Genomic DNA, 16287 nt, shown 5'->3' on the forward strand with positions numbered 1-16287 from the left:
ATTTAGATAATTAAGACCTGAAGTGGGGAATTCTAAGGTTTCTTTGTAGGAATTAACTAGGACCATACCTATTTCATTAACCAAATGATGCGAGCGCGAAGCGCGAGCTGAAAATTTTTGATATTCAGATCAGAAGAAGGGACATTTCAAGGACTGATTTTAGGAATTCATGAAGAGCAGACATATCTCACCAATCCACTAATGCGAACGTAATCACGGAAGGAAATGTTTTTATATATACGAAGACCTTAACATTGGGCAATCACATTTTTAATCATGTAAAAGAAGCTCATGTCACTACATAAAACAATGATAACTCAAGTGCTAGGAAATATATTTAGTTTATATTGACTTGAAAACGGGATGTTTTAGTACAACAGGATTATATATCTCGTTGAACAGACAATGCGAGCACCAGGAACTATGAAGACGTAGGCCCTGGGCAAATTATGTTTCATGAAGTTATGATAAAAATATTTCTTATGTAATGTAACATAACATAATTATAATACAACATTATAATGAATAATATTTTCTTCTTTCCCACTACGTTTCTCTTCCTTTCTCCCTCTTTTCTATTTTTCCCCATTTCCCCGTTTTTGTTTTGGTCAGCCGATGGGGGGGGGGGGGGGGGGGGGAGCATGTGCCCCCCATGCCCCCCCCCCCCGTAGTTACGCCACTGTATGTCCATATGGCAAATACCCCCCCCCCCCCAATATTATTATCTTTTTCCCCATGATGGTTTAATTGTTTTATTAGAGATTACATTGAAAAAAAATTGACATTCCATCTTAATCCCTTCCCAAAGACCCCAACATTGATGAATTAGAAGAAACGGGGATTTCTCTTCAATGTTATAATAAGGACATAAGTATTTCGTTTGGAAATGGTGAACTGGCTCTTTATTTGCATTTTATGATTCAATAATATTGTTTTATTTGTTAAGCGGTATTTTAGGAAGAATTTTCACCAATAAAACAATTATCTCTTGTGATTTTTTTTTTATTTCTTTCGTAAAAAGTGGGGGGGGGGGGGGATGTTTGTACAGGCCATCCCCCCCTCCTCGAAAAGTGGGGGGATATATCCCCCCATCCCCCCCCCCCGGGATTTACGCCAGTGTAGTACGGACTGAGTCAGGACGGGTACCTAAAGATTCGATGCCCTGTAGCATCATGTCAGTGATGGAGTGGTTGGGGAGGTTAAAATGGCGGCCAACTGGAGTGTCCAGCTTTGCTGTGTTGACGGTGGATCTGTGCCCGTAGAATCGTTTCTTGAGTGTGGTCTTGGTTTCCCCTATGTATTGTACCCTACAAACTCTGCAAGTGATGAGATATACAACATTAGTGGTAGTGCATGTGATGTTGCCCTTGATTTGGTGAGACAGGCTGGTAGAGTTGCTGGTGAAAGTATCGCCCTCGTGAAGGTGTATTTCACATATGATGCACCTGTTGCTGGTGCATTTGAAGGTGCCATGCTGTATGGGAGAAGAATGGTTAGTGAGGGAGGGCACTTCAGCACGAACAATGAGGTCCCTGAGATTCGGTGGGCGTCGGTATGCTAGAAGGGGAGTATCGGGAACGGCCTGTTGGAGACGATCAGAAGTGTGTAAAATGTGGTGGTTATCAAACAGGATTTTGCGGAGAGGGGGTAGATTGGGATGGAAGGTGGTCACAAGCGGTATTCTGTCGGTGGTCTCCTTGTCACTTTTTGGTTTGAGAATTTCAGATCTGGGGAGAGAACGAACTTTGTTAATTGCCAGTTGGACTGCCCTGGCCCCGTGGCCCCTGGCACAGAGATGTTTCTGCAAATTCCTGGCATGGAAGGAAAAATCAGGGTCCTCGGAGCAGATACGGCGAAGTCTGAGGGCTTGACTGTAAGCGATGCCGGTTTTGCAGTGACGGGGGTGGCAGCTGGATGAGTGGAGGTACTGGTGGGTATCTGTGGGTTTAGAGTATAGGGTAGTGGTGATACCATTAGACTTTTTCTGGACATCATCATCAAGCCTGCAGACAAAGGATCAGCCGTCGTTGTTATGGACCGCCAGCAGTACATCGATGAAGCCATGAAACATCTCAATAATCGATCTCACTATGCACTCCTCGATTCTGACCCTACTTGTAATTTCTCCCTACAGATCCAATCGACACTGAATGACATGAAAGAACACGAGCATCTCTCTGAGAAGGCCCACACATTTCTCTCCCCTACTAACGCTAAACCTGCCCGCTTCTATCTCCTCCCGAAGATCCACAAACCTGGCAACCCCGGTCGACCCATCCTCTCAGGAAATGGTTCTTCAACAGAGAACATCTCCCTTTTTGTTGATTACCACATTAAGCCCCTTGTCTCACGTGCACCCTCTTACATCCACGACACTCCAGACTTTCTCAGGAAACTAAATGACATCAAGGACCAGATACCCGAGACTGCGATCATCGGCACTTTCGATGTTTCTTCACTGTACACCAGCATTCCCCACGACGAAGGTATTCAAGCATCATGTGAAGCCTTGGCCGCCAGTGGCCATTCCAGTCCCCCCATATCCGATATCAAATCTCTGATGTCTCATGTACTAACAAAAAACAACTTCACATTCATGGGCAAGCACTACCTACAGATATTCGGTACAGCAATGGGCACCCGGATGGCTCCTTCATTCGCCTGTCTCTTCATGACGAAGCTGGAACGGCAGATGTTAGATTCAGCCCCCTGTCGCCCATGGATTTGGTGGCGTTACATAGACGACATTTTCTTCATCTGGACCAGGGATGAAGACAGCCTCCATACATTAATTGACCACATCAATTCCTTCCACAGGACCATCAAATTCACTTCTGATTTCTCCCAACAGGAAACCCACTTCCTTGATGTTACAGTCCAGAAAAAGTCTAATGGTATCACCACTACCCTATACTCTAAACCCACAGATACCCACCAGTACCTCCACTCATCCAGCTGCCACCCCCGTCACTGCAAAACCGGCATCGCTTACAGTCAAGCCCTCAGACTTCGCCGTATCTGCTCCGAGGACCCTGATTTTTCCTTCCATGCCAGGAATTTGCAGAAACATCTCTGTGCCAGGGGCCACGGGGCCAGGGCAGTCCAACTGGCAATTAACAAAGTTCGTTCTCTCCCCAGATCTGAAGTTCTCAAACCAAAAAGTGACAAGGAGACCACCGACAGAATACCGCTTGTGACCACCTTCCATCCCAATCTACCCCCTCTCCGCAAAATCCTGTTTGATAACCACCACATTTTACACACTTCTGATCGTCTCCAACAGGCCGTTCCCGATACTCCCCTTCTAGCATACCGACGCCCACCGAATCTCAGGGACCTCATTGTTCGTGCTGAAGTGCCCTCCCTCACTAACCATTCTTCTCCCATACAGCATGGCACCTTCAAATGCACCAGCAACAGGTGCATCATATGTGAAATACACCTTCACGAGGGCGATACTTTCACCAGCAACTCTATCAGCCTGTCTCACCAAATCAAGGGCAACATCACATGCACTACCACTAATGTTGTATATCTCATCACTTGCAGAGTTTGTAGGGTACAATACATAGGGGAAACCAAGACCACACTCAAGAAACGATTCTACGGGCACAGATCCACCGTCAACACAGCAAAGCTGGACACTCCAGTTGGCCGCCATTTTAACCTCCCCAACCACTCCATCACTGACATGATGCTACAGGGCATCGAATCTTTAGGTACCCGTCCTGACTCAGTCTGTACTAGCAGGGAGAAGCTCTGGATGAGACGACTTCGCACCACCCAACCTCATGGCCTGAACATCCAAGAGGGGAACGACTGATTTTTCTTTCCTATCCACTTTCAATTTATATATACATATAATTTTTTCCCTCAGCTCTTTTGAATAGTTATATTATAGTTTCTTACTCCACTTTCCTCCCATATCTCATACAAGCTCAGCTCCAATTTTTCCTTCCTTATTCAGGCGATATAATAATTATTATATATAAATATATATATATTTGTTTTTTCTCCACTCACCTCTTTTAGATTTACCACATTTGCTTATTTACATGTATACTATGGTTTCTTCATAATACACCCGCTCTCTTCTTTATTTGCTTTTACCTTTTTAGGCAATTTGCTTCCTCTTTTTCACATACACAGGTTTTTTTTTTTTTTTTTTTTTTTTCTTTTTTTCCCCTACTATATAGTCTTATGTTTTTTTCCCGTCACACCTAGCGGATTACAATATCAGTTACACCATATGTGTATTTCTATATTTTTTCATATACATTTCTTTTTTGGATATATTTATATACATATCACTTATAGACACATATTTACACTTACCTTCTTCTCTTAGTTTGTTTAATGCTTTATCATATATACTTATATGTCTTTTGCACATTATCAGTTGTTCCCCATTCTTTTTCTTTTTTCCCCCACTCTTATGCACCAGTTTATTAAGCCTTTCTTTGTAACCTGTTTGACCCACCTCTCACTAATTCTCTTGTTTTTCATCCCATTATCACTGTTTTGTTCCAGATCCTGTTTGATGTTGCCTGCCTCATTATTTCAATCCCTCTTGGCTTGAGGTCTTTTATTGGCTTTACTTACACTAACTTCCCTTTGTGTCTGCCTACTCCTTTTCTTTCATCCCCTTCACTAACCTGATTGGTCTTCTCTACTCACTAATGCCCCTTTTGTCTCCTTGTTTCTAGTGTTGCTGTAGCTTGTTTGTGGTCTATATTATGGTTGTTCCACTTTATATGTTTGTCATTTTGCCTCCGACGAAGATTCTGCTAGGATCGAAAGCTTAGGCCCCTTTTTGACTTTCTAATTTACTCCATTGGCTCTCTTTTATTAGATAAGCAGTTTTCAGCAGCTTCTTTTTGCCATTGAAATATCTTCATAGATTCATGTAGTATTTTTACAGTGTAATGCAGCGCAACATGACAATGATGGATAACAAATTTACCTGGTAAACGTAAAGTCGTATTTTGTGCGATGTCACGATTTGAGACAACGGAAATGTATTGAAAATCTAGAATATGTGACAAATGCATTTCTTATCATGGTTATCAGATCACGGCTAGGCTTCTTGTGCTTCTTTTTGCACTGCGTTGACTCTTGACTTAGCGCATTTCATTTTTCATTTAATTGAATAATGCCTTTGTGTTGATGGCTTTAAAATTCGAATTTGAATTATTTACTGGAAATAAATAGAAAGGAGGATGAATATGCAAGCAAAAAATAAACAGAGCAAACGAATAAGAACGAAAGAAAAACAACACATTTAAAATAAAGTGAAATGAATGGTTGAATAAAGAAATAGGAATGTGGAGACTGCACGGGGGTGTGGGGGAATGCTGATAGTTGTCGCGTATAGATATACAGTATTACACGATATAGTACATGTAGAATCAGAGAGGCGGTGAATGTGTACTTTCAAACAAAATTTCTTCTTCTTTTTTTAGACTGCTCGATTTGTCCTACTAAGCCACGAGTCGATCACGGAGATGCTGAGAGATCTGCAAGAGATCACGTCTATGACATCATTCTATCATGCTGGGTTGACAGAAGAACTGAAGACTTCATCTAAGGAAAGTAAGTTCGTATACCACAGTCACACCAGCTAAAAAGATACCACACCGGTCAATGTTTTGTCATTAGTATATAGGATTTTATTGCGATAAAACTATCAAAATACAATCACAAGTAGTCAAAGACTGAAATGTGTGACTGTTTACATGTACAAATAGAAACATAACAAAATATAAAGTAAACATAAATAAATATTCAAATACAACACAGATGCATACAGATGACAAAGAAATGTATCATATAAGTAAAAAATGATTACTACAAGGTGTCACCAATGAAGAAAAGGGGAGGAAAGATTCAGGATGTAAGAGGAGAGAGGAGAGGAAAAGGATGATAAAAGGGAAGCGTTTCATGAAAGGAGATAGCGGACGTTTTATCCGACATTTCCCATCTACCATGGTAACACTACTTCTTAGCCAATCAGCATCAATGAAAGTGTTACATCTTACAAAAAGTTGATGAAACGCTTCCCAGGTATGGAGTAATTTTCGCCTAAGTGACTGACATTAGCGCATTTTTAGCATCACTTCGCAGACGCTTTCTGCAACGTTGAAAATCTATTGAAAATGCCCGTCAAACCACAATGGGCTCATTAGAGGTCATTGTCGAAAGTTGGTGGATCGGGACAGCACATCGTCGTAAGATTCGGACCGGGCAAAAAAAATTGCAAATATGTCGATTGATCAGAGTCCAGTGCCGGCCGCAGAGAAACGTTGTTAGCCTAACAGAGCGCTAACATAAGCCCAGTCACATCTTTCAGATTGTGAAGTCAAAACATTTATTTCAAAGTGTAAGTAATGCATTGTTGTAGCATATATGCATTGGGCATCGCTGCCACATTACCGGTTGTAACATGGCCTCTGTTAGCGCATTGTTAGCGCATTGTCAGTACAGGACGACACTGCTGTTTCGGTTCACCAGTTTTCGACAAAGCCCCCTTTGTTATGAATGGCTTTTGACAATAGATTCTGTGCGTTGTTGAAAGTGTCCGCGAAGTGATTGGTAAAATGCCCATTTAAATTCTACACCGCACACCTTACGACTGTTCGCGATCCGATTTTGGAACAAATCGCATTTTGCTCATTTTCTAGAAATGTGAATGGAACATATCATTTTATTTGAGGTTAAAATTAATTGAAAGAATACTAATATAACCATTTTGAAAGATTGCAAGCCTTTATTTTGGAGTAAAGGCCAAATAAGTTTCAAATCGTAGCCAATCGTACGACTGCTATGACGTCATTATGACTAGATATCAAATTCGCTTTTATTCTAAGAAGGGTGATAGCATAGTCACAGATTTGAATATAGGTATTCGTACGATGATTTAGAACATTACACAGTAGGATATTCCAAGTCTCAATATTAGCATAACATTCTATACATTTTATTCTGAAATCGGGTCGGAGACCAATCGTAAGGTGTGCGGTCGCCTTTACACCAGGGTTTGATGTTTCTCGAAGATAAAAACTGGACTACAGACCTAGCGCATATGTCACCGCCCCATGTTATAATATTTTATGCGTATTCCTATCACCTCTGGGAGGGCGCTATGCAATTATTACGTCATATGCGTAGTGTCTATTTGCAGGGGTTTGAGTTCAGCATAAACATGATACGAGGATCTTAGTCCACACTTCTGGCTAATGCCACGCTATGAAACTATTGTGTTAACAACAACACCAGTCAGTGTTGTGAGTTGATCGCAAACCTCTGCTTGGTGTTAAGCACACTGTGGAGTTTAAATGTTTCGCCATAGAGGTGTTAATATACACATTAATCTAGTGGATTTTGAACTAACGCTATTAATGCAACAATGGTGTAAGATGCTTATTAGAGCGGCTGACTCACAACTGGTATAATAGTTTTAACGGCACTGTGTTTGCAGTGTAGGTTCCATATTTTTTCAGAAGATATAACAATGATGAGGTACCAAAGACTCTTTAAGGTAAACCAGCTCCCTCATGCCATGGACCTAGGTCCATGCTCAGTCAAAAATAATGCGTGCATCCAGGCTGAAACCGTTGAAATAAGAGCTGGCACATTGCTTAGAAGGGTAAACACTACCTTTTGCTTAAATGTATTATCTTTCATCATAATTTATAATTTATTTTCAGTGCTTGCGGAATTCGAAGCGTTGATGAAGAAGCAAGCCCCCTTAGAATCGTTTATTGAATGGATCGACTGCGTTATTGATGACAGGCTTCTAAAGGTGACACAAAGTTTCTTGCATTTGTAATATGTACAATATACATTAATTGATCTATGTTTATGAAAAGAGGACATAATATCGTGGGCGTCAACTATATTGTTGTGTTCTCGCGTATGGCAGGTCAAATGCTCGGCAAGTCGATAAACATCGGTTAGGGTTAGAAAAAAAACCCAATGTGTATCAAGTGAAAAGCACTGTCAAGATTTTCATATGAAACATGTTTTGATTGCGTTAATAACATATCGAAAACAATATTTATCGATAAACAGTGTTTATTGAATTATTGTACAGTTGGCTTGCCATACCTCTACGTTCCTGGGGGGTTTTGCAAGCCAATCGAAATTCGGCCTATAAAATGCCTTAACGCATTTTTTAAATTGGGAAACATACCATATTCACGTATTTTCACATGTACGTATTTTGTGATCCTATATATGAAGAGTTTAGTTGCAAAAGGGCTTAGGTCCACTTTGGACCATTCTGAGAAAAAACATGTTTTTTATTCTCACTTACTGCAATATTCTTATGAGAAACTAAATTGTCATGATGTACTACCCTATCATGTAAACATAAAATTGGGTATAAAAGAAATCTACCTGTCTTCAATTTTTTTCTATAAATTCTTTTCAAAATTATCATTGTGGACCTAAGCCCTTTTGCAAGTAAACTGAAATGAATCCAATCTATTTTGATTAAAAAGGTGATTTTTCTTTGCCAATTTTTTTTCACGTTTTCATGTAAATTTCAAATTTTCTTTGTTTTCATCAAAGCGACTAAAAATTTAGAGGTTTTGAGACAGAAAACAATAAAATTTATGAACAATGGACCTAACCCCTTTTGACAAATGAGTTCTTCAGAAGAGTTTGTTTGCAAAAGGGGTTAGGTCCACTCCAAGAAAATCATTTTTTTTTATTCTCCTATATTGCATACTCTTATGCAAAACTGAATTTTCAAGATTCCCTACCATGACAACATAAAATTGGGTATAAAAGAAATCTACCTTTATTCATATTTTTAAAAATTTTCTTTTGCAAAAAAATTCGGTGTGGACCTAATCCCTTTTGCAACTAAACTGAAATGGACCTAACCCCTTTTGAAAAAAAAAGTGATTTTTCTTTGCCATTTTTGATCACTTTTAAATAGGAATTTCAACTTTTCTTTGGTATCATCTTATAGAGCTACTAAAAATCTATACATTGAGACCAAAAAATCAAATTTGATAAAAAATGGACCTAACCCCTTTTGCAAGTGAGCTCTTCATATACACCCTCATGCCATTGGAACCGTTTCACAAAGACTTACAACTATGCGAACATTTCCATGTATGTAACAACTTTGAATATGAGTGGCTGCATGCTGAGCACTATTTCAAGGTAATTACCATAAAGGGTTAACCCTTTGGGTGCGACGGGCTTCCACAGAAGCCGAGATTTGTTTGTTTTAATTTGATGAAGTTTTTCAGCTTTTTCGTAATTGTTATGTACTAAAACCTCTGCCACTGTTTCCTTTATTCAACACATCGTGAATAAAGACTGATAATAAAACCGACCCTAACCTTGTTTTCTTGTATCAGACGCATGATGATTCGGACATCGATCCCTCCCAGTTCAACAGCCAAGCTTCGGAGTTCCTCATGAATTGGTCTTTCATCACGGGCAAACTTATGGCCGAGTTTACAATGAGAGCTCTGAAGAGTTTCGGTAAGTTCATTGGCGTATATAGGTATATGGGAATAGCGGTATAATAAGGTTTATTTCGTCAGACTACGCCTCATGAATATTCATGAGCACACTAAACGTATTCGAAATTTGTTCAGCTCTTGGGGTGACGCAATCAAATATCCGGTTCTGCAGTCAAGACCTTTGACGCAGGTTCTGTCTCGCCTTGAACGATCTTAAAGGAGAATGAAACTCTTGGAGCAAGTTAGCTTTTGTGAAAGCAGAAAAATCAAAGAATAAGATCAACAAAAGTTTGAGTAAAATAGGACTAGCAATAGAAGAGTATGAGCATTTGAATGTCGAGATCACTAATGCTATGGAGATCCTCATATTGGCAATGCGACCAAGATCTATGATGTCACAGATGAACAACTCTCCCCTTTTGGACACTGAAAATATACCCCAAAACATCTCTTTTTGCTCATATTCTAATCATATGACAAACGATTCATCAATGATATAATGTTGTGAAACCTCTGTACTTGTCCTCTCATAAAGAGAACACATCACCTTGTGATAGACCATAGAGCTATCTTAATAGCTCCATGGATAGACTCTATAAAAGTGAGAATATAAGTGAAATAAGTACTAAAAGTAATGAGGGAGTTGTACGTGTGTGACATCACAGATCTTGGTCGCATTGCCAATGGGAGGATCTACATGGCATTAGTGATCTCAATATTCAAATGCTCATAACTTTCTTATTATTCATTCAATCTTCCTCAAACTTTCAACAATATGTTTCTTTGATTTTTCTCTTTTATATGGATTCAGCTGGTTTCAAGGGTTTCATTCTCCTTTAACAAATAAGACTAGACTCTGAAAAGTTGCATGTCCAAAATTTGTAGTCTGATCCAACGCCTCCAAAATATATTTCCTTGCAAGGTTACGAAAAAAAAAAGCGCCAGCAGTTGCGCGTTAAGGGCTTAGGCAGGAGGCTCGATTGTTCTCGAGTTTTAATACTTATTTAAACAGTTAAACGAGGTTAGTGTCGAGTTATATTGGTTTATTACAACAAATGTATTACTTCACGATGCGCTCGTCTTGATCTTGTTGACTCCTTGCTAAAGGACGCTAGTCTGCGTTGGGATTCGAACACACGACCCTCTGATTAAAAGGCAAGAGTCCGAACCGCTACACCAATACGCTTCCACACTTGAAGTGCTGATTACAATAACCATGAGCCTAGAGTAGTAGGTCCATACAATAACCAGTTCGATCTTGACATGATTTCAATTTCATAATACTTCGACCTGTATGCAGGCAAGTTCCATCTACTGAATTTGATGCTCCAAGAGTATGCACTTCTGACCATTGAGACGCAACACGAAAAGGCGGTTCATATTGGATACCAGAGAAACGTTCAGCAACACATGAAGAAAACAGGTAAACTTATCAATAAGGACTTACTTTTGGTAAATTCTCTTAGACTAAAAAGTTTTATGAAAAAAAATTGATTAGAACTTGCAAATTATAAGTTGACTTGGTGGTAGGTCGAGTTAAGGCAGATTAATAAGCAAAAAACTGTTTTCCTTCTATTCGTGAATGTTATGATTTAATATTGGCTTACTCATATTTTATTATATTTCATTTTATTTTGTTTATTGATTTACTATTATTATTATCATTATTATTTTTAGAATTATCATCATTATTTGGTGGGACTGGGCTCAAGATAAGCCTGTTTCTCCTTCCCCGGCCCATGTTACTTAAAAACAACTGTGGTTGTACAGGTTTCTATCTTATAAAAAAGTACAAGTCGAATAGTTTCTATGCTGCCTCCCCGAAATTCAACATTTTTATCCTTCTCACTCTTTTACACCTTCAAATACAATAAACATGATAAATATAATTTTATTGTGTTAGCGGTATATTCCATCCTTTTTTTTCCTACGATAACTCAGCCATTATCAAAACGAAGGCAATGGTGAGGACATCGAATCGGAAAACAGGATCCGCCCAACCCAATAAGGCAAAGAAAAGACGAGCAAGCACCAGTGCCAACGCACAAGATGGTAAGCCATTATCATTAATGTAAAGTAAATGTAACCAGCCACCGCACCAACCACAAGTAATTTTTTTCGATTCTTATTATACCTGAAAAACATATCCTTGGCGTTAATATGATATATAAATAATTGATCAACAATAGCACTCACAATTATTTGAATGAATGCAGAAGAAATTTCGCGAGAGGTTAAAAAAAAAACGAAATAGGAAAAAACTAGTTTTTAAGTTTTGGGTTAACTCAAACATGAGATACTGTAAGCTACAATCTCGGCGAAACTTCCAAGTAGTCAGAAAACCTGTGTCAAAGAAACTCCTGTATTTTTTTTTTACTCAACTGTACAACTTGAAAATCTGTCAACACGAAGAAGAATCTCCTTTCAGAAAAGCTTAATTTGACATTAGCGTTTGAAGAGTAAATTACTATTTTGGCTATAGAGCACCTTCCCTGGCGACTTGTTGGTTTAGGGTGGCCGGTCACATATACCAACTGCAACTGGTCCACCTTTTATATTTTATGTTTGCGATCATCGAGATTACATGATGATCGTGATGGTGATGATATAGTGGTGACCGTGGTTGTGTTATGGCAAAGATGATCATGGTGATGCTGCTGATGTTGTTGGTGGTAATAATGATGGTGATAAATGTGATGATGATGATGGTAAGGGTGGTGATGATGATGGTGACGACGACAACGATGATGGTGATAATGCTGGTGTTGGTAGTATCATGATGACGATGACAGTAATGATTTCAAATATAATGATTGTCGTGCTGCCGCTGCTCTTGATGATCATGATGTCGATGGTAATGGCGACAATGGCGACAATGATAACGATAGGTGATGGATGTGTCACGATGATGAGGATGATGACTCAATTGACAGTCTTTGTAGCTACAAAATGGATCTCCAGCGTATTTAACGTTTGATTAATAATAAATTGAGTTTTGTCACAGATTAACATTGTCCTGGATAATTACCCTAATTATTGTGGAACTGATCTTTTAACTCACGCACAAGATTTGAATCAATAGGGGTCTATCAACAATTACAATTGCAAATTTGTATTATCGTTTACATTGCATCTTGCATCTTGATTGTAACTGATCTTTTAACTCACGCACAAGATTTGAATCAATAGGGGTCTATCAACAATTACAATTGCAAATTTGTATTATCGTTTACATTGCATCTTGCATCTTGATTGTAACCTTAATGTGAGAGACATATTGATGCTAGTGCTAACATTGGTCTGCAAACACAGACTCAAATTTGACATTTTTTCAACTATACCATGTCTAGAGTGACGACTAGACTCCAAACTCTCACTACTCCATACTCTGCATTATGCACAATGCGAATTGCGAAAACCAAAGTCTGTGTCTGCACACCTTGTTAACCTACCCATTGTCACAGAAAATTTTGGGGCCTTTTCACACGTGAATCTTGAATCATCATTGTAATGATGATTGCAATTCGTCTTTAGAATCATCGGACCTTTCACACGGAAAATTCGTACCGTAGTTTGAGTTAAACTTAACCGGAATTCACCTACGGAGTAGAATTTGAATTAGCGTTCGTGATTCTAGTTTGGTTTCACACTTGCTAAAAAATCGTCATTAGTCTTCTTTTTTCACTGGAATCATTCTGATTACGATATTTTTTACCGTGTGAAAAGGCGGCATGACAGCTGTTAGACAAATGGACTTTTCTCTTCAAAGGTACAAACGTTGACTTCAATTTCTCTGGATTACACTCTTCAATTATCATCATAACAATTTTACGAGAGACTTGTTTGAAAAGGTACCTATAAGGCCCGCGTTACATAAAAGTTATTATTATAGTAACTCTGAGCACTATCCAGTAGCACCTTTCATAGTAGCTTTGAATTAGATCGGCTGTTGAGCGTTGTTACTATATAAGTAACTCTTATGCAATGGGACCCTGAGATCGAATCATGGAACATCATTAGTATATCGGTAGGACTAAAATGAGGAAGAGTGTTGTTTGCCTATGTCTATACCTCGGTTGCTTAAGAGTTTGACGATGCTATTTCTTTTATCAATCTTTTACGATGTTTACATTGACAAAACCCACGTACCTCCTATAATAGTCAAATGTCCAAGTTGTCAATGACGGTCTCATTTGTTCTACACGACAGATCTTGATCCAGACCTACTGAAGAACAAACAACTACACAGTCATGGCAGTTGTTTAAATCACACCGAATCAACCAGAGATGCATCGGGAATGTCCTCCGAAGATTCCAGGGACCAAGTAGGTGGCAATCCTTCGCAGTCGTATCCGCCGGCCTACCCCCAGAACCCGGAAGCAACCGCACCAACTAGCAACCACGTTCCCCTGCACCAAAACATCCCAGGGCACAACTACTACAGCGACACAAACGGCGGCCAACCAGAGAGGTCATACAACATCCCCTACCAAAATCAACGACCTACGCCTGAATACGGGCACCATAGTGTCTCTATCCCAGTCGGTTCCTTCAGTTACCCCCAGACGACATTCCCCAACCCCGTGGTTCCTCCACACCTTCCCCTGCCTGCCTCTTGGAACAACTCGGCGACTGGCTTCGGCGTCTACACTGATTCACCTGGCCCGACAGCCCCGGTTCATTACGGAAACATGATGCATTTCTCGACGCCAGAACAATCGCGTGATTACCGCAATTTCAATACTCCTGGTTTCCAGCCACTCGTTGACGATCGAACAGGGAGATACGCTCCAACTGGAATGATGATTCCAAATAACATGAATAGGTTTGAAGCAGCCGATGGTGTAGCTAGGAACCTACCGTTCCCAAGTGATTTCCCACCCATGCCTAATCACTAGTCACCTGATCAGTCAGGTTATCATGGACACAGATAGTTTACGTTGATCGAAGGGTCCAGTTACAGATCATGTTGCGTTGTTGCACATAAAGAAAGTAGTACACCCAGTACTTTACTACTTAAAAATATCTGAAGGAGGATTTAAATTATGGCAGGATTATGATAATTTCTCAGAAGGTGATCGTCATACCTCTTGATTCGATTTCAACTGATCGACATTTTTTTGTATCCATGTACTATTTTTTTTTAGATAAATCTAAAAATATCGGGAACCAGTGACACCTTGTTTTATGGTCTAAAAAATAACACGGGAAATGCCCAAGTATCAGAGCATGGAAGATTATATACTTATATGAGTTGATGATCATATCTGAAGTTACCTACCGATTGTTTTTTTTGTAAGAATTTTCTTGAACTTCTTTATGCCAAATTATGGAATCGTTGGCTTTCCATAGACAAGAATAAGTTGGATCAGTGATTCACGAAGATGTATATTAGACCGAGACTATTGACTCTAGAGTCTAGACCAACCATTGGTTGGTTTTGAATCGGTTTGGTTGGCTGGACTTTAACATTTTGTTTTCGTGTAATGATACAAGGGGGTCTTCGCTTCCGCAACGCGGAACATAGAAACTTTATTGACATAGGCAATTTTCGACTATGAAAATCCAAGAAGTCTTAAAATAGCAGCTTAGTCCTGGACTCTGGACAAACAAAATATTTCTCATATTTCGATAGCTCCGAAAGGTAGAACACTGTCGAACGAAACTGCTTTTTCGTTTCGCCAATTTTCGGCAAAGACCTCCTAGCTGTTCGTTGCCATTTGACGGACATTTTCAATACATTAACTGAGTTTTAGAATTCATTGTGCACCGTGACAAAAGTGACGCTACTTTTGATAATGTCATGAAAACCAGTAAAGACAATTGGCTTGGTGAAGAGGCCCGATTGTCAAGAGTGTTATTAAAGTGATATTCATTCAATGAGAAAACAACAATGATCCACAACCAAAAAGTGTAAATATAATCCATTTGTTTTGTCAACAAATGTGAGTGAAATCTAAGTGAATAGAAATGCGAATTGATGTCAACTCCATACAACTGTTGTTTAAAAGATCTTTGTGAGTGGGGAATATAGAGAAAGAGTATGGGAGGGGATGTGAAAGACAGAAAGACACGAGAGATGGAGAGAGAGAGAGAGATGGGTGGGGTGGGGGGAGTGGGGGTGGGGTGAGGGAGTGGAATGAAAGGACATGAGTCTGTATTGACTATTTCTGTGGAGGTTTTCTCCCTTTCTACCTACCAACCGTGGACGTACTACAACAGGAATTGTAATACACCCGGAGACGTCCCCATTTCAGACAACCATGCCTAATAATTCCTATTCTCATTTCAAACCATTTCATGTTGTAAGCTCAAGGTTTGTAAAAGAAAGGGTTTCTGCTTGGCCAACTAAACTCAAGGGCCCGTATTTTGAAGTCAGGTTTAACTTAAACTCAGGTTTAAAGTTATGGTTTAAGTATGGATAGCCAATTGTTACATAAATCACTAACGGTAGAGATATCATATTTCAGCTCATTTGGGTCTCAAATCATTCATAATTGTCTAGGAAGTATAAATAGATTATTGTCTTCACCATCGATGGATCAGGAAAGAGCACAGTAAACATAAGAAACGTACAACTTAATAAAAAATGTTGATACTTTTGGCTTCCCATACTTAAACCACAACTTTAAACCTGAGTTTAAGTTAAACCTGACTTCAGAATACGGGCCAAGGTGTGTGTAGGACGGTAAGAAGTGTCCCCGGTTATAATTGCGAAACGCGCGAATGTATGTCCGAAAGTGAGCCAGATTGCTGGATATAATTTAATTTGTGTGTGTGTCTATACCACTAATACGCGTCCCCA

At 39.4% G+C, this 16287-nt stretch overlaps 1 protein-coding gene across 1 annotated transcript in view; it reads left to right on the top strand.

Annotated features, from left to right (window-relative positions):
* The window catches only part of LOC129280933 (DNA-binding protein RFX6-like), a 31342-nt gene extending 15869 nt beyond the window's left edge, over window positions 1-15473 (top strand). Inside the window, exons 13-18 of the mRNA XM_064112361.1 lie at window positions 5463-5592; window positions 7707-7801; window positions 9375-9501; window positions 10783-10905; window positions 11424-11534; window positions 13692-15473. Of these exons, the coding sequence (XP_063968431.1) occupies window positions 5463-5592; window positions 7707-7801; window positions 9375-9501; window positions 10783-10905; window positions 11424-11534; window positions 13692-14380 (1275 nt within the window). The 3' untranslated portion in view covers window positions 14381-15473. The remainder of the gene's footprint in view (window positions 1-5462; window positions 5593-7706; window positions 7802-9374; window positions 9502-10782; window positions 10906-11423; window positions 11535-13691) is intronic.
* Window positions 15474-16287: the final 814 nt, after the last annotated feature.

This window comes from Lytechinus pictus, chromosome 17 (assembly GCF_037042905.1).
Source record: "Lytechinus pictus isolate F3 Inbred chromosome 17, Lp3.0, whole genome shotgun sequence".
NCBI classification, from domain to species: Eukaryota; Metazoa; Echinodermata; class Echinoidea; order Temnopleuroida; family Toxopneustidae; genus Lytechinus; species Lytechinus pictus.